The 19,550-nt window shown below is 45.4% G+C and overlaps 1 protein-coding gene across 2 annotated transcripts in view; it reads right to left on the reverse strand.

Annotated features, from left to right (window-relative positions):
* Positions 1 to 3,722: 3,722 nt before the first annotated feature.
* hip1 (huntingtin interacting protein 1) overlaps positions 3,723 to 19,550 on the reverse strand; it is a 40,163-nt gene continuing 24,335 nt past the window's right edge. For both annotated transcript variants that reach the window (XM_084466934.1, XM_084466935.1), the window contains exons 15-31: positions 18,762 to 18,850; positions 18,386 to 18,502; positions 17,572 to 17,673; positions 16,000 to 16,194; positions 14,550 to 14,697; positions 14,026 to 14,112; positions 13,560 to 13,667; positions 12,353 to 12,489; positions 11,635 to 11,745; positions 10,931 to 10,989; positions 10,148 to 10,241; positions 9,952 to 10,052; positions 8,931 to 9,036; positions 8,185 to 8,308; positions 7,924 to 7,985; positions 7,350 to 7,467; positions 3,723 to 6,682 (exon numbers count right to left, since the gene is read on the reverse strand). In XM_084466934.1, coding sequence (XP_084323060.1) covers positions 6,672 to 6,682; positions 7,350 to 7,467; positions 7,924 to 7,985; positions 8,185 to 8,308; positions 8,931 to 9,036; positions 9,952 to 10,052; positions 10,148 to 10,241; positions 10,931 to 10,989; positions 11,635 to 11,745; positions 12,353 to 12,489; positions 13,560 to 13,667; positions 14,026 to 14,112; positions 14,550 to 14,697; positions 16,000 to 16,194; positions 17,572 to 17,673; positions 18,386 to 18,502; positions 18,762 to 18,850 — 1,769 coding nt within the window. In that variant the 3' untranslated portion in view covers positions 3,723 to 6,671. The remainder of the gene's footprint in view (positions 6,683 to 7,349; positions 7,468 to 7,923; positions 7,986 to 8,184; positions 8,309 to 8,930; positions 9,037 to 9,951; positions 10,053 to 10,147; positions 10,242 to 10,930; positions 10,990 to 11,634; positions 11,746 to 12,352; positions 12,490 to 13,559; positions 13,668 to 14,025; positions 14,113 to 14,549; positions 14,698 to 15,999; positions 16,195 to 17,571; positions 17,674 to 18,385; positions 18,503 to 18,761; positions 18,851 to 19,550) is intronic.

Below are 19,550 nucleotides of genomic sequence, written 5' to 3' on the forward strand. Positions count from 1 at the left end.
CATGATCCTTGCTGGTATTTTGTTCCAACAAGGTTCCAGCGACAGACGATCAAGCTTCAACAGGTTTGAGGGAGGGAGGGTGTAGTGATTTACGTGTATTGGCATCGGCCTATTTTTTTTGCATATTTTTATTTGTATTTTTTAAATATTTTTTTTCCCGGCATGATTTACAGACAACAGTGCAATAAATGAATGTTCCCTTTTTAAATTGAGACTTGTAACATTTTTTATCATTGTGTCATTTTTATGATGTAAATTGAGGGAGCAAAAGCAGTATCGGCTCCAAATATCAGTGCAAGAAAATGGGTATTGGCGCATCGGTCATCAGCTAAGGCTGAAAAAAATCGGTATCGATATCAGCCCTAAATTTTTTTGTTGATTGTTATGTTTATTTTATTTTCATCACTCTTTGCTTTAGTTAGCTTAAAAATTCACCTTTTTTTATGAACCTCCTTCCTGGCGGTTGGTTGAAAAAACAAAAACATACAACTTCTTGGAAAGGCAGGGCCCAACAAAAATAGCCCATTTTTATTCTAGTCCCAACTTGACAAGCGCTGGACTGCTTTTACTCTTCGGTACAGTAGTCTGCAGCTATTCATGTCTACTCTGATGGACACACATTTCACTCAGCAGAGATGGTGTGTGTGTGTGTGTGTGTGTGTGTGTGTGTGTGTGTGTGTGTGTGTGTGTGTGTGTGTGTGTGTGTGTGTGTGTGTGCGCGCACACCGTTGACCACCTGTCTCTGTCATTCACGTTTAAAAATACACACAAACAATACTCACAGACGAACACTTCTCAGGAAAGCTAGAAAGCACAGGGAGGTGATGAGAGACGAGCCAGGTTGTAAACCCTCCTCAGACAGTTACAGTTCTAATTCTCTTCTCCAGCTGTGCTGTGCAGTTAGCAGCAAACACCCCATCTTCCTCCCCCTCCTGGTGGCTGCCTCGCAGTAAAGGGTGTGAAAGAACAACAACAGTCATTTACTTCATGACAACCGTGATGAATAATGCTCTGCTTGCAGTGGAGGTAAATGATCAAGAATGTCTAATTAGGAATACACACACGCAACCTTTGAGTCTCGTACATGACAACAGTGAAAAGTTACAAGTTTCAAAAGAAAGTTACAGTCCAGCCATTCTGCACTTTATTTTCAATTTTGGTGGATGTGACCTCATGTCTGTCTGTTTCTCACACACACACACACACACACACACACACACACACACACACACACACACACACACACACACACACACACACACACACACACACACACACACACTGTGGCCGTACTGAATGATTGATACACACCATTACACAGCAACAGCGTGTACGTGTGTGATATGACACACATTTCCTTCACTAAACCAAGGACATCCCCATACTGCTCCAGGCCTGGTGGTCCGGGGCCCACCTGCAGCTTGGTGTGCTATTTTTAGAAACATGGAGAGCATAACGTGGGTTACAGTAGCCATCCATCCATCCATGTTATGGCTGCACGTCTGCCCAGGGTCAGTGAGGTGAGAGAGCTCACACACTCACTTCTACACCCTACTACTTGATGGTTCGAGAAGACAACGGCTAAAGAGGGGATGTAATGGAATGGTAAGGCTGAATATATGTGGCGACTATGAGGCTAAACCTATTTTAACCAGTGGCATGCTGTGTTTGGTTTTACTGCAGTATTTTGTACATTAATAATCGACCATGAAGTCTTCACGGAGCTCAAGGACACTGACACAATCTGTCAATACACCCTCGAAATAGGACAGAGTTAAACATTGTCACCTTTAATCCAGGTCAACCCGCTTTTTCCATCACAGTAATAGCCAAGGTGGCTCGGCTATTACTGGTGTATATTCTATTCACAGTGTAGCTTTAAGCAGATCCTGTGGTCGATATCAGGTTCCACAATGCTGGGATGGGAGTCAAGAAGAGGGAATTTGAGGTCCTGACCACATATGACCTTGAATAAGACAATATCGATGCTTGAGTAATGTTCAATATTTTACACAGAGAATGGAGAACACACACACACATACACACACTTGGTATTGGTGCCAAAGGAAGACAAAAAAACACTTTATTTTCATGTGCATCCATGTGTCTATTGTTCAACCAGCCAATGTGTATCTCACTCTGAAACAGCTTACGGGGAATTCCTAGATAGGAGATTAATGTGGGTAACTCTGGCAGTTCATGCGCTTTGGTATCTATTGAACCCCAAAGCCCTTTCTCCTCCCAAGTCCTCGTTCTCCCGAGGATAGCGTTTGGGAGCCACGGCCACTGTTGCAGTGAATAATAAACACAGACAGGAAGACTGCTGGTGCTGCCGCTGCTGCCATGGCAGCCACTGTAAGCTAGCCCTCACGCACACAACTGCAGTGACTATAAATAGCCCAGCTTGTCTCGAGCCTCCCCTGTTTTCCTTCCAGAGAACTACCCTCTCCATAAGTCAGCACGCGGCAAAAACAAAACGTCGCGTCATCATCAGAACCGCATTCTGGGTCACTCGATTGCTTCTCACAGCTGCAGGACCTGATCCCTGATCCCCAGATTTTAGGTTGCAGAAGGTGTAGTAGAAGGGAATAGAGGAAAGCAATTGGCAGGCATTGATTGATTACCACATGTATTGGAAGACTAGCCATTTAGACAACCTTCCTTTCTACAATGGTAAACCTGTCTTGGTCCAATATAGATTACCAGAACCGAATCAAAGACATTTAGACAAATTCATGACCAGAAAGTATACAATATCTAAATAATTATAAAGGCAATTTATTATTGGACTAATTATATTATTATCTAATTATCATTAAACTATTATTTTCTTAAATGCTGTTGGCAATATTTATCTTGCTTGAGACACTGCCTTGCCCTGTGGGTTCTCTTTGTATGAGTGTTGAATTTGAGATGAGAAAGTAAGACTCTTAATCCAAAACAGTAGTTGATCCCACAGTATTAGAGTTGGCTGTAATCTCTGCACAATGCCTTTAGATTGCATACAATTCCACACAGGATCCCCACACAAAACCTTGAAAGAATGAACAAACAAATTGAATGACTTAATACACAATAAAGAAAGAAATATAGGCCTACCTGGAGATTTTGGCCTTAGGCCTACTTGAGTCAGTGCTTTTGCCTAGAGAAGGGGAAGAGAGAAATATAGGAAAGAATCAATAGAGAGTGCATTAGGATTTTAGCAGCAATCTGATGTGAACGTCACTTTAATGTTCCTCAACATCAACAAAATCTCTAGGCCTTGACTAGAACTCCCACCCCCCCCCCCCCCCCCCGCCACACACAAATATTACTAATCATGTTTGATGAATCTCAATACAATGAGTCAAAATAAGCATATGATTTCAGTTTAATCTCACATAACCAGTGGGCATGGAACGACCTGATTAAGATTCATCATACACAGAAATATCCCCTGGATTTATATACATAGCAGAGGGCACAACTTTGATGCATCTCTAGGAGTTTGTGTGTGTTGTGGGAGATGGGAGGGTTTGGTTGGCCTGGGTTTATTTTAATGTTAAAGGATAGTCGTATTTCTAAACATTATTTTGTTAATTTGGCTTAATATTCTAAAATCTGACCAGGGATTCACAAACAGCAAACCTTGAAAAGAGTCAACTACCTTCATCTTTTCAAAACATTAAGTGGGGTAAAAAATGAATCTGAATCGTGATGTATTAATGAGTTGAAATATTTATTTCAAAACGGAAATAATAAAATAAAAACAGACCCACAAACATTTTTTTTAGTATATCATACAAAGACATGTTTGAAACGTTATTAATTGCGTTATTAGTTTCTCCTTGACTACAGTGTGAGGCAGTTGAAAGGCTGGCTGAACGTGAAGGACTACAGACATGAGAGGCAGAGAGAGAGAGAGAGAGAGAGAGAGAGAGAGAGAGAGAGAGAGAGAGAGAGAATCAAATCGTAGAGACTACTAGAGATGTGCTTAATGCATCTTAAACAGACACTTACTGTATAATACTGCAAAAAATAGACCACATGGCATTTTAAAATCATACACCAGATATTTTCTATTGCAATATATCATTAACCAGCTAAGAATCACTCCGGTCCAACTGAAACAAATAGGAAAATTTAAAACACACACACACACACACACACACACACACACACACACACACACACACACACACACACACACACACACACACACACACACACACACACACACACACACACACACACACACACACGAATTGTGTTGAACATATGATGGGAAAGTTCTGATACAAGTAGGGAACTTAAAATATTAAAATATAACCATTTATTGTTTATTCCAGTATTTTATTTCAATTACTTCTCATCGTGGGCCATCTCTGATTGACTTTCTTGGAAGTGTATTGTTCGGAAGAAACATCAACCTAGTTTCAACTCAACCAGGTGACTATTAGATTCGAAAGTATTAGCAAAAGACTGTTTGACCGTGGTCTGTTAAATACCCAGTGTCACAACTTTAAAAAACACCACGGAAGCAAGAGCACCACTACAATGTCAAGACACAGGAAAAAAACACTCTGTGAGTATGTTAATCAAAGTCATCGTCTTCTTCATCGTCGTATAGTACCCACAGATAGTGGGCTTAATGAATCAATTCTCATCCCAGTTTCCATAAAAACTCATGGTGTCAAACTCGGCATTTAATAGCAGCATAATCTGATGAACACTCGAAGCTAACAAGTCTGGTAACTCGGAGAAACACTACCCCCTGGTGGCAGAAACTACTAACTGCAATCAACAGAAGACAACTCGTATATGCCCAGGAGACTACTTAAATCGGCTAAGTATGTTAAATGTTTTGCCCTTTCTTAAAAGCAACTGAATGCGAAAGACCACAACTTGATTAAAGATACGATGTGTGTGATTATATATATATAAAATACATCAGCAACTTGGTCTTTTAGAAGCTACAGTTAAAGGCTGGAGTATTGAAAATAAATCCTGGTAATGCAGACAATTATTTAAGGATTTGCCATTTCATTATCTGCCAATTGAAATAATAAAAAACCTTTTTAAAAAGACAAAAACAATTGAGAAAAAGATAATGTAGAAACTGGGGAAACGTCTATATTATAATATTTGAAGTGACAATATATTGACTGCATCACATTCGGGGCACCTTTTTTTGTAATGCAAGTTAGCAATAGCTTCAGGCCTCTGAAATATTCATGTTCAATTTAAAAAAAAGGTTCAAATAACAAATGTTCAGATCATCTCCAAACTAAAAGCTATAACAATCATGTCTCGTCATGTCCTCAATTGTCATTACCAGGATGGTTTTGCAGACAGTAAGATTGTTACACAAAACATTTCTCCAGTAAATAAAATAAATTATATGCAACATTAGGACGCCATGCCACCTGGGTAGTCTGCGGATCCATGTTTGTGAACCTGTTTTGATTTTCACACTAGAACTGCAAATTGTGTAGAAAAGTCCATGTAGCCAACCAGACTAAACTCTTGATAAATGCTCCAATATCAAATGTGGAGCCTTGAGTTTAGTCCCGCCACAGATCTGTGCCTAATAAGGCACACCGTCTTCACTCCGCCATGTCCTTCTCCTTATTTGTTTTCAGTAACACACAGGGACAAACAAAACTGAAATATCGCACACCAGTGTCTACGAGCCACAGTCTTGTGGGTTCATCTGCTATTTTTAACACCGCTGTCAGGAAAGAGACATCCAGAGAAAAAGGATTTCCTGAAAAAGGATTTCTAGATAGCCTCGATGTGGCTACAAAAACAAAACCATAAAACAGTCGGCTGAAATAGCAGTCATGGTAGATCAAGAGGACCAGGCGAGAGGCCAGAAACAGTGCTGCTGGCGCTATAGGCTGGGTGGGTCCGCGTCCAAGAAGTACAAACGGCTCACAGTGAGTAGAGCGCAGGAAGAGACTAGAGTAAAGGTCAAAGGTCAAGAGTCACAGGTCAAGAAACAGGAGAGGGAAACAACAGGGGGTCAGCACCGAATGTGGCACAACGCACAATGTTTCACAACCGGACGACATCTAAACGGAACACAAAGTTTAGGTAGAAAAACGTGCACCTTATTAAAACAGCTACGTGGTCGTGTTTATAGTGAAATAGTAGTAGAAGTAGTATTACTGGTAGTACAAGCAGTAGTAGGAGCAGTATTGAGAGAGAAAGACAAAACAAATGAGCCACTGATCTCCTCATCGCTGGGGAGGGACTGGCCCTTTGTGCAATGCATCCTGGGATGTCTTGGAATTGAAACTTGTGCTTGTGAAGTCATTTCAGTGGCACTCGGCCATTTTGAAAGAAAATAAAAACGTGCTAGTTACGTGTGAGCACAACACACCGCTTTTCAATAGTCCTGCTGGGGGGGTGGGGGGGGGGGGGTGGTGGGAGTGGGTGGGAGTGACGCCATAATGCCTTTTTCCTCTCACATGATTGAGCACCTCTGCCCCTTGCCCCTCCCACCCCTCCCCCGTTCCAACCCTTGTTGGTCTCTGAACCTCTCTGGTCAGGTGCGGTAAAGATGCACCTGTCTTTTTGGCTTGAAATGAATGAACAGAGAGAAAAAAGGAGAGAAGTCGAGCCTGTGTATACATGGAAGTAGGCAGGGGAAGAAAGGCCAGTCTTGCGGTTGAGCACGGGGTCAGGGGTCAACCTGTGCCTGTCAAAGAGAAGAGAGAGAGAGAGGAAGTGAGAGGGGGCCAGAGAGAGAGAGAGAAAAAGTGAGTTCAATCTTCAGTACTATTTAACATTTGGTTATTTTAGCACTTTTTACTTTCATCCGAAGCGATTACCGGTCAATCCCAATACAAATTCCGAAATAAGGAATATCTTGTTAATTCCGATACAGGTAAATGTCTGTCACAGCACATCCTACGAAGAGACGTTAACCTTTTGCCGGTGGTGGACCTACGTGTATGTGAACATGTGTAGCCCGAACCCAGAATAAAACCAATGCAGTCAGACTGTTTTCAACCAGACATTTCAAAAATCGTATCCAATATCTTTTCAATGGAGCAGCAAGAGGAGAGACTCCATCTTGTGATGCTGTGGAAGTATGAACGCTCCAGAAATATCCACATCGCATCTCTACGTTGCCAGGTGGATGTCAGAGGACGCGCCATTTGCAGAAGAGTAAATCTAGCTTCAAGTATCAAGGCTCCAGAATTCCTTACAGACATGTTTGCGGGCATTAGGAATGAAACCCGGTACCTTTTATCCTGGAGTCTGACACCCTAGCCACTGCATTATCCTACCCAGCTCTCATCTCTAATAATCTGTGATCATTCAAAGCAGCCAGCCTCCAGCGGTCTTCACGTGGGGATCACCTTGTTCTTCCTGGCCCCAGCCCTCGGCCACCCCGGCCAGCTCGTAGTGCTTCTTCCTCAGCTCGCCTAGCCGCTCGCGCTCCTTCTGCAGCCGGGTCTCCAGCTCCAGGACCAGCACCTGAGGATGGGGGGGGGGGGGTGGGGTCGAACACACACGCAGCATGACGCAGGTCCAATATCCATGCAATCATTTAAAAGGAGACATGTTATACCACCAGGTGAGTGTGATTAGCCGTTTTGAAATTCTGCCTCTTCTGACATAACAAGTGGGCGTGTCCACCTAGATGTATGACAGATTGATGAGCAACGTTTGCTACTGTCCACTGGGTAGGCTGGTAGATGATCTGATCTATCCAGCACACGTCTAGGCGGACACGCCCACTTGTGATGTCAGAAGAGGCAGATTTTCAAAACGGCTAATCACACTCACACCTGGTGGTATAATGTGTCACCTTTAAGGTTGTTTAGAAGGTGGAAGGACAATGTGAGCCATTCTTCTCCAGCCAATCCTAAGCCTGACAAAAGGTGAACAATCTGCGTGTTAATAGTCACTAGGGAACCAAAGGCTACACACCTGTGAGTCCATCTCCTGGCGTTTGATCTGGGTGAGGGTCATACTGGTGAAGTTCATCGTATCTGGAGAAAAAAAAAAAAAAAGATATGCAGTTAATAATAAGAAATACAAACATACATCTATTTATGTCTTACACACTAACAATTTATAACTTAAAAGTTGAGCGTCTTCAGCTCTTAGCATGTTGCCTGAACGCTATAGTCAGGCCTGTGCATCATCGCGCTACAGCACCACGCCATCATCACAGACCCCAGTGCTCACCCGTCTCCTCGATCTGAGACTTCCCAGACTTGGTGGAGGCCACCACGCCGGCGGTTGCCTGGGCGACACCCCGCGAGGCCTGCTGCAAGCGGTGCAGGTTGGCGCTGTCCTTGTCGGCCTTCACCTGGGAGAGCACCGCAGTGGGGGGGGGGGGGGGGGGGGGGGGTTGATCGTCAGTCCCAATCAGAGACAGGTCAGAGACAGGTCCGTCCAAACCCTCAGAGCTCAACTGAGGAATGACTCGATATTCAGGTGAAACGGGGACTTATGGATAGCAAACACAATGAACTCCTTACTTCTTCATATCCATAATCACATGTACGATGCACAATCAGGGTGTAGAGGTAGGGTTGTGATTATCAGGGTGAGAGGAGAGGTTCAGGGTAGGGTTGTGATTATCAGGGTGAGAGGAGAGGTTCAGGGTAGGGTTGTGATTATCAGGGTGTAGAGGAGAGGTTCAGGGTAGGGTTGTGATTATCAGGATGTAGAGGAGAGGTTCAGGGTAGGGTTGTGATTATCAGGGTGTAGAGGAGAGGTTCAGGGTAGGGTTGTGATTATCAGGGTGAGAGGAGAGGTTCAGGGTAGGGTTGTGATTATCAGGGTGTAGAGGAGAGGTTCAGGGTAGGGTTGTGATTATCAGGGTGTAGAGGAGAGGTTCAGGGTAGGGTTGTGATTATCAGGATGTAGAGGAGAGGTTCAGGGTAGGGTTGTAAGCTGGTTGCGATCGTCAGGGTCTCAGGTCTTACCTTGGACGCGGCCACTAGCTGCGCGGTGCTAGCAGCTATCTCATGAGAGCACACCATCAGCTCCTCAAACTTCCCCTTGCCTTGCACCACCAGGTCTGCGGCATCACTGCCAGGCCAGGGCGTAGAAAATACAATGTTAATAAATAATAACCATAAGACAAATAAAAGTTGACAAATTCTCGTAGATAAAAAAAAAAAATATATATATATATACACTGTACATATTATTTTTTTATTATATTTCATAAATAAGCACATTCACCTCGATCAATCAAGGTAAAAATCCTTATTTTTCCAGACATTGTCTCAGCAAAACGGAACTTAACTGAACTGAACTTCCTCCCAGATCCCCCGACTATACTGCCCGCTAACTGACTTACAGCAGTGGTCCAAGTTGTAACAGTAACCAGACTTACACCATGACTGTGGCCCAGGCCCGGTTCCAGAACAGAATGCCTTGGGGTGCATCTGAGATTATAGGGGGTGCACCAGTACTATAGTAAAACCAGCTACCCAGCTTCAGTTCAGACTTCGCTTTTTACACTAGGCCTTTCTACCAGTAGATAGACAAGCACTTCTGGGTAGTTGTACTGACATGTTGGGACAAAAACATTTACTGTGCTTAAAAGATGGTATCACATCATGTCTTGTGATGTGGAGAACATTTCAGCTGCAACGTTAGCTTATTGATATCCAAGCTTTGGATATGAGAATGAATTAATAATGGTTAAATTAAATCAAATTTGAAAAGGCTCAAGAGGTTCACATACTTTCAAGCAGCACTGTAGCCTTGTGAGACCAAATAATTTAACAACATACACTGTACATATTATTTTTTTATTATATTTCATAAATAAGCACATTCACCTCGATCAATCAAGGTAAAAATCCTTATTTTTCCAGACATTGTCTCAGCAAAACGGAACTTAACTGAACTGAACTTCCTCCCAGATCCCCCGACTATACTGCCCGCTAACTGACTTACAGCAGTGGTCCAAGTTGTAACAGTAACCAGACTTACACCATGACTGTGGCCCCCCAGCCCACCGCCTTGGAGGCTGAGATGAGGCCCTCGGTCCAGCGGGAGTTCTTCACATAGAACTCCTTCATGGACGCCGCCCCCTGGTGGACAACACAGGCAACACAGTCAGATGACCCCCCTCACTGGAATGGCCAAAAACACATTTGAAAGGAATGGCAATTGTTTCTGTGCTCACCCGTCCACTCTCCACAATGTCCCTCTGCAGGTCCTTGGAGGACAGCACCAGGGCCTTGATGGCCTGCATCAGCTCTGTACAGGAAGCCAGGATCCTGCAGGGGGCGACAGAGTTTGTCAAAGTGGAGCTGAGTTAGGACACCGGCAGGAAGTGAAGAAGACTTATTGACCATTGACCATAAACAACGTGAACTATGAAAATTAAGTTTTGTATCTGCTGCCAATGGAGGGCAGGAACACATGTGCACCTGAGCCATAATTTCTAAAATAAGGGGGGTGGGGGGTTACTAGTGTGACTAAAGAGCCATGGGAGATTCAGAGATAAAGGCCTTATCCCCTAGCTGAGCCTTGAAGAGAGCCTCCGGTTCCTCTTGGACCAGAGCGCTGCTGACCTTGATCGTGTGAATGTGTATCGCTGCGGTGCGGCTGCGTGTGTTTGCTCATTATCTGCTCACACAGCGGGGGAGCCCCACTCATTAGCACAACCCACAGTTCATCCTCCAGCCCCGCCCGCTGTGCTCTAAAGCCGGCCTGCAGCGTAACGTGTGGCCCCGGACACATCACGTACAAATTCCCTCGTACAACTCCTTGTAAGATGAGCTTGTTCAAAAAAACCATAATGTAAAAAATTTAAACATGAATATATGAATACAGTAAGACAAAATGTACACTTTAATTAATCCCAGAGGGTAAATGAGGGTGACATGATAAAGAGAGAAACACATGAAACTCCATGGGTCGCCTAGTCGATTATGATAATGAGTTCCTCCAGCTCCACGCTCACCTCTCGTTCACCTCCATCTTGATACCGGTGTCGACCGCCCGGGACTTGTTCAGCATTTCCTGTTGAGATGCACAGAAACCGCAGATGGTGAACCAAGAGCATTGTAGTGCAACAAGGAAATGACTTTGCCTTATGCTCCCACACGGCCGAGCGCACACACACACACACACACACACACACACACACACACACACACACACACACACACACACACACACACACACACACACACACACACACACACACACACACACACACACACACACACACACACACACACCAGTGTTTCCCCTAGATTTTTTGTAGCAGTGGTGCTGTGAGTTGGTAACCTAGCAACGCTAGGGGGGTCCGGGGGCATGCCCCCCCAGAAGAAATTTTTGAAAAATAACCCTTTAAATGGTTACTTCTGGTGAGATTTTTTGGGGAAGAATTGACAGATTGAGCTTCCAAATATGACATAACAACCAACAGAGTCAAGGTATCTGCTGAGACCAGATCATTGTGCAAATGTGCCTTGAACTTGGCAGAAACTAAGTTCATCTTTTATGTTCATTTTCAGCTATTTCTTTGATATTTATCATAAGCCTTAGAATTTTTTTTTTTGCAGTGGCGCTGACAATCCAGCAGCGGCGGTGCGCCGCTAGTCCAACGCCACGTACATACAATTCACACCCATGTATTCCAACACCTCACCCACACCCTACCTCTATCCTGGAAGCGGCCGATTCCACCGCGGCAGAAGTCGCCGCCATTTCCTGCTCCACCAGATCTCCCAGCTCCCCCTGCTGCAGCTCCAGACCCCGGGGACGCAGTTTCTGAGGTGCAGAGTGTGAGGGATTGAGTGGGTGGGCGAGGTGGAGAAAAAGAGAGAGGGACACAGACACATAGAGGTCAGGGGGGGGTGAGAAAGGTTGGCGCTCCATGAAAGAGAAGGACTCCATAGTTGAACCTCAGAAGGAACAGTTCAACGGCACAGTGATCAAACACAAGGTAAACAAGTAGCGGCGAACACGCTGAGATGAACCATCTCCGCGATGACATTAACCATCTCCTCTACGACATGAACCATCTCCGCTATGACATTAACCATCTCCTCTAAAAGATAAACCATCTCCTCAAGGGCTGCTCGATTATGGAAAAAAATCATAATCACGATTATTTTGGTCAATATTGGAATCACGATTATTCAAACGATTATTTTTGAGTTTGAAAACATGATGCATTTATTCTGCATTTCTCTCGAAAAAAAACCCACAAGGTTCAAATAGCAAATGTTCAAATCAAAAAGACATGTACAAATATGTATCCAGCGGCAATATATGTATATCTTTTTTTTTTTACAAAATCGTTTCAACTCGATTGAAACGATAATCTCCTCTATGATGTGACCCATCTCCTCTCTGAGTCGGGGGGTCCGCTCACCTCTGCCGTGGCCAGAATGCTCTGCAGGGCGTCCCGCAGCCTGGAGCCGTCTGCGGAGGCCAGGGTGGCCTGCTCCTGCATGGGCCCCAGCAGGGCTAGGGCCTCAGCCCCGCACACCTTCACACTCTCTGCCAGCGCTGGGGGGGGGGGGAACAGCATCAGCATGTGAGTCGCACTACGTCTCTGCGTTGGGTTATCACTAGCGATGCACCGAAATGAAAATTCTTGGCCAAGGCCGAAAACCGAAAACCGAAACACCGAAATAAATGATTATGCCAATTATTAGTAGGCCTACCATTGCATTTATAGCTATGACTGTGTACTAACCTCACTAAAATCAAGGCATTGCAATTCAAAGAATAAATCAATTACAATTATTAAAAGTATAAAAATATTTATTAAGCACTGAAAAAACAACAACACCGTTTTCTGTTTTGCACTTTGCAGACGGTCCCTAAGCTCAGATGATAGCCGACAGCTCATAGAAGCTGTCGGCACTTTGCGGACGGTCCCTAAACTCGGCTGATAGCCGACAGCTCATAGAAGCTGTTTCATCCAAACGGCTCGTTTGGATGAAAACAAGGTTGTAGCTGGATGTTGGCGCAGAGGCGCTTATCCAGACAAGCGTGTGCTGGCCGCGGTTTTTGTTTGCGTCATCACAATTTCCTGTTTCGGCCGTGTTGTTTCGGTGATTGTTTCGGCCAAAAGCCGAAAATGCGCTTTTGGGCCATTTTCGGCCGAAAATTTTCGGTGGCCGAAATTTCGGTGCATCCCTAGTTATCACCTATACGCGGGGCTGCTGGGGTCTCTGTTTCACATTGACAACGCAGAGACGTAGTAGAACTAGATGTAATATTAGGATGGAGGTACTAGTCAGACTCACGAGATTCCAAGATGCTTTGGACATGAGCGTCTACCAGATGGCATATATTAAAATCATTATTAGAATTATTATTAAGTCAGCTGACCCCGCCTCCTGAAAGGTGGTCTCAATACAACATGCAGCGGTGGGGCGGAGCTGTAACTGTAGTGGTTGTGCCGACACACCACACCGTTTCCCATTGATTCATTATTTATAGTCTTTCAGTGGAAACAGGCCACGCAATGAGGAGGCAATGTGTTTGTGGGCTGCTCCGAAGACAAGACGGACACACGCACGCACCAACAACACGGCGATCCGCAATGCAAATCAGAGATCGTAACCCACCTTCCGCCTGCTCCGCCGGGACCATGTGCGAGGTGGCGCTGCCCTGGACGATGGTGTCGCCCACCAGGTGGCCACACTGAGTCACCGCGCGCACCAGCTCCGAGCCTCCTGCAGAACCACACACAGGCAGCACACAACGAGCCATGAGGACCGCGACGAGGAACCACTGCTTGCATTCTGCGGAGACCCGAGTTCCAGACGGACCAACGGCTAACACCATGAAAGGATGGACGATGAATGTTTTGTTATGAATGGGGGTCAGGATAGTGCGGGGGTCAGCTGGTTTGACTCCCAGCCGAAAGGTTCCGGGGTCAAAACACCAATATCCACAGTCGTGCATGTTTTAAACAAATAAACTGTTCTCACTGTAGATGCTGATGAGCTAAACTAGGCTAGCTCAAACGATCTACCAGGTGGGGCTCCAACACACGCTGCCGTCTGGAGTAGGAGGGGAGGAATCTCTTACCTGTGCTGTCTGCCAGGAAGGACTCTCTGGCGGAGTTCAGTCTGTCGATGCAGTCCAGAGAGACTTGACATCTCGATACCAGGTAGTCTAAAGGGAGAGGGGCGGGGGGGGGGGTTAAGAACGAGCACATGAGGGAACATACGAGAAAGAGCAACATAGCGAGAGAGAGCAGAGCCATAGAGAGAGCAGAGTAAGGCTTAATCAGCTGTTTGTAAACTCAATATAGACACACACACACCATTGTATAATCAAGTACAGCAGAGGGAATTTTTTATTTTTTTTTCCATTTTTAAATGTTCCTCTGTGTGCCTTTCTCGATTCATAAAAAGGTACTTTTATTTTTGCTTCCTCTTTGGATCGCGGCAAGGGACATTAAATGCTGACATTAACTGTTCTTAGTGACTTCATGAGTTGTTCAGGCAGCAGGTGTTGGATCCAGCAACTCCTAAGGTCCAAGTCTCTTTCTCACTCCCACTCCCACTAAGGATGCTACATGGATGTTGGGGAAGCTTTGTCTCTCCTACCTGCAGAGCTGGTACAGCTGAGGTGGGCCGGGTGATGGATCTGGAGCAGGGAGTCCTGGATGATCTTCTCTGCCTCCAGCACCGCCCCATGGACACTGGCCCAGCGGGACGCGCCCAGCTCACTCTCCAGGGCCTGCTCTCGGCTCTCCTGGGGCACACAGGCACACACACACACACACACACACACACACACACACACACACACACACACACACACACACACACACACACACACACACACACACACACACACACACACACACACACACACACACACACGGTTTATTTACATCAAACTTTATAGCAAGTTTCATATTACCTACAATGTGACCAAACAATGACCACATTCACAGACATAAGGAGAGTTCATTTGAGGATTTTCACTAAGACCTGTCCTTCAAGTGAAAGTGAAGCCACAGTTTAACCTGAAATTTGAAGACAAAGTTGGGTTTGCCAACTTTGCGATACAACTATTGCCGCTTTTCCACCGCCAGTACCAGCTCGACTCGACTCTCCACGCTTTTTTTGCGTTTCCATTGGCAAAAAAAGTACCCAGTACCTAGTACCGGGTACTTTTTTTTAGTACTACCTCCGTCGAGGTTCCAAGCGAGCGGAGTAGCTACTTTTGTGTGACGTAAACAGGCTGCTGGTAACTGATTGGCCAGCGGCTGTAAATGGGAATAATCACTCAAAGTTAAGTTGCGTCCGGCGTGGTTGGAGTCCACAAACCCGCTCCCGAGGGGGACACTGATCAGCGTTTCGCCATGTGTGTCGCTCCTTTCCCGGGGCTAGAGTTAGGCTGCGTGTGGTTGTGTGTGTCCGGCGTGGCTGGAGTCCACGGACCGGCTCCGGAGGATCAGCGTTTCGCTGTTTCGTTTTAGTGTCGTTCCTTTCCCACGGCTCGAGTTTCGCCTCCATCAACGTTACCGTATGACAACAATAGACGCGCAGTCATTGCGCTTTTTATTTTATTTTATTTCCCATCATAACCTTTCCCGGGAATCAGGAAATAGTCTTGATCAGATTCAGATTTCCCGGGAATCGCGTCTCCCGTGATTAAAACCTAATGAGGACCCGCCCATGTTGGAGAGGTTCTTTTCTACGACCCGCCCACATTGAAGAGGTACTTTTTTAGATGGAAACGCGACCAAACCGAGTCGAGTCAAGGCGAGTTGACTCGAGTCGAGCTGATACTGTCGGTGGAAAAGCGGCATTAGTCAACTATTTGGCCTGTTAAGCCCTTTGAGACTGTAATGGTCATTAAGGGCTATACAAATAAAATTGAATTGAATAACATTTTGTTTGTAAAAGTGTGTTTCATTTCTGTTTTCTGTAACGTGTTATATGACAGCCCTCGACTCATAACCCTCTAGTAACACTTTCATATGAAACACTATATCATTCATGTGTCAGTTAAACCAGCGGATTACATGTTCAAAGCTAAACCAACCTTCTCGTTCAGTTGGTTCTGGAGGGATTCTGCCGTCTTCACCCCGCTCTCCCTCTCGCTGGCCAATGAGCTCTGTGCTTGCTGTAGCTCCTGGCCCAAGGTAGTGAGCTCCGCCTCCTTAGTAGTGAGGGACTGGGCTAGCTGCGTCTTCTCCGTCTCCAGGGTGGACAGCTGCACACTCAGGGCTTCACTCGACTGGAGGGGAACAGGAAGGGGCGGGAGAGTCAGGCATCAGAGGGGAAGGCTTCTGTGGCATTTTGTTTGTCCCCAAAGGCATCTCGCATAAAGACTCAAAATAAAAACTGTCAGAATATTAGTGATACCATTTCTTTCCATATGGGAAATATGGAAAGTTTGGAAAGTTCATCTCTCCCACAAATTATCTTTGGAATTATCTTTGAGTATATACGAAAATACTCTCTTTTTTGTAACCGAGACCTTGTGACAGTTAATCCCCCAAATAAAATAAAAAGCAGGTGAGGTGGAAGAAGCAACGTGCCCCCAGGTCTGTCATGGAGAGCTTGTTAGCAGACAGATTCAGGACAGCAGCTGGAGCCAGGTGGCAGGCAGGAAGCAGATCAAAGAGATAGAGCAGAGAGGGAAGCCGGGGGGGGGATGGGGGGGTTGACAAGTGGAGGCTGATTGATAGGACTGGGAGGGAGGGAGGGAGGGAGGGAGGGAGGGATGTTAATTTTCCTGTCAATGCCACATCTCATACCAGCGGTCTGATTCATGCAGGGTTTGAGGACTGTCGAGCCACACTACACACCTACACATGTGCCATTTTCAAATGGCTATTGTGTGAAAAGAGCCACGGTTCCCATCCGCCCACTGACGTAGTCTCTCTGGCTGCTATTGTTTGATTGGAAACCCCTCGAAAAATGGGCATTTGGTTTTTCAGCTCGATTCATGCATGCAGTTCAAAGTCAGAGCCGTTTCTGTCCCCGCGTGTAGAGGAAGGGGGAGCGGATGATTATTAACCTTTATTTAACCAGGCAAGCAAATTAAGAACAAAATTCTTATTTTCAAGTGCAGCCTGAACGGCTGCACTTGACGGATGAGCAAAGCATGCTGGGAGTTCCACTTCTCAGGGTCCAGAAAGCATCATTTAGTAGCTAGGTTGGACAATAGATTGCCGCTGGAGATGGCGTCTTCATGAAATTTTAATCGAGACAAAAAGTAGTTTGTAGCAATGGCCCAGATATTTGTTTGGGGAAAACATCGGGCCTGTGGTGGTTTTAGAGGTTTATGGGTTTTCATGCGCTTGCATAAGATATTAATGCTTTTAATCCCCTGTTCAGTTAAGGCTTGTCATATGAGGACCGATGCAGAAAGAGAGGAAGAGAGAGAGAGGGATAGCTTAAATTAAACTACTACAACGTTGCATATTGTTCTAGTGTGTTGTTTTGTCAAAATGCAAAAAGGATGTGTCAGTGCAATATTGAAAATTGCATTTTAAAATAAATTGCATTTGACTTGACGATGTGTAAAGTGTCAAATTCTTCTGCGGCATGATGGTATCTGAGAAGGCCGAGGGGACGGCGAAGCAGGGGAGAGGACGGGAGGGCTCACCTGCTGCGAGGACGTCATGGTGGTCTTCAGGGCATCAAGCTCCACCCTGCTGGAGACCAGCTCTCTCTGGAGCTCCTGCAGCCGCTCCAGCTGCTGCTGCTCCTGGGGAGGGCGACAGAGGACACCGTCCCTTTAGATTGGGCTTCATCGTTTACTGTTTTTAGAACCAGTTAGGCTTTATTTTTTATCCAAACAGCCTTTACAGTCATTACCTCAGGAGTTAAAGAGCCGGTTACGAATTAAGGCGTCTTTGGCAAGGATGCTTACCGATAGATATGGGGGTAGAACGTAAACTTTATTGCTGGGAAAGCCGAGCCACTCCACTATCAACCACCCCCTGTCACACTAGCCACAATGTGTTGGGTTGTGGGTTAAGAATGGAGTTAATGGCCACTTTGTAATACCAAACCTGCTCTACGAGAGGCGCCGGGTCATCTTATACGGTAGCTAAACACTAGTGCGGTCACCCAACATGGCAGCTCATGTCTGCCATTCATTTTGCATGGAAAGTGACAATGAACCGAGTGCTTCAATTATTTATTGTCACCAATGTCTCCCAAATAGACTGGAAACAATCCTTATGATGTGCGTTTCCTCACATTGACAGCGGTGCCAAATTAAGTAAAATTTCAGTGTGCTCAATATTGAATAAAAAGGAGGATAAAAAAAAGAGGATCAGAGTAAATGGAGGCTTGTCATCTGCAGGCCATTAAGCGTTCCCATTTTTAGAGCAGTAAGTGTCCCGTTGGGAGGCAGCTGTGACACCCGGTCCCACACTCACTCACTCTCCCTCCATCACTGTCTCTCTCTCTACCTGAGTGTTTGAAGCCTCCTGGGCAGCCTTCACCTTCTCCTGCATCTCCTTTTTCACCTCCTCTACCTCATCCTGCGCCGCCCGTGCCACCGTCATCTGCCGGGTCACCTCCGCGTTCTACACACACACACACACACACACACACACACACACACACACACACACACACACACACACACACACACACACACACACACACACACACACACACGTGAGAACAGGGATGGTTATACTTAAACACACACACACAAACCAAGAGAATCAGGGCAGCTGCAGGGTTTGAAACAGTTTCACAGATACAAAAAAATTCAGAAAGGGAGGAGAGTACATTTATGCGGACATGGATTATTATTGCAAAGGTGAAAACGACACACACCTTTCGGAGCAGGTCTGCATGGCTCTGGACGAGGCCTGTGTATTTCTCCTTTAGCTTGGTGTAGCGCTGCTCATTAGCCTGGGCTTTCTCTGGGGAAGAGAGAGACACAAACGGGTCAGTAAGACAAAGCGGTAACAGCTGACGACACGGGTGGAAAGGTTGTAGTAACTTACGAGTGAACACAGATAAATTAAAATCATTAATGAGCAAGTAGGGGCTTTGGCATATAAGCACCGTTATTTAAGGAAGCCAACAGGTAGACTAAGGCCCAGTTCCATTTCTCTCCTGTGATGGAAAAAGTCATATGTTGCTACCTTTTAGTCATGTAGGCTTTATTTTCCATTCTGTGTATTGTCTTGCCATCCTGCTTTTCCCCATTGTCGTCTACATATTGACCTTTGTGCTTGGTTCAGCCACCTCACCAGTGAGCGATATCGTCAAAATGTTAACCCATGTGCTCTGGTCAGCTGTCTTACCTTCCTCCTCAGAGTCAATCAAAATGTTTACCCTTGTGCTCTGGTCAGCTGTCCCACCTTCCTCTGTGGCATCTAAATCTGTTTCTCTGTTTTTATGTGTCTTTTAGCTAGGTGCTGTCTTTCTTGGCCAGGGCTCATTTCTAAAAGAGACTACTGTCTCAATGTGAATACCCTGGTAAAACAGAGGATTAATAATAATATAAATGTAAACCCTTCTCTATGGGTATTAGGCACTCTTCTGCTCGATGAGAACACAGGCCTGTGTCTTGGGTAAATATTACTTGATTTGATTATTGACATCTACAATGTGGGG

This window comes from Micromesistius poutassou, assembly GCF_964030765.1.
Source record: "Micromesistius poutassou genome assembly, chromosome: 4".
Taxonomy (NCBI): Eukaryota; Metazoa; Chordata; class Actinopteri; order Gadiformes; family Gadidae; genus Micromesistius; species Micromesistius poutassou.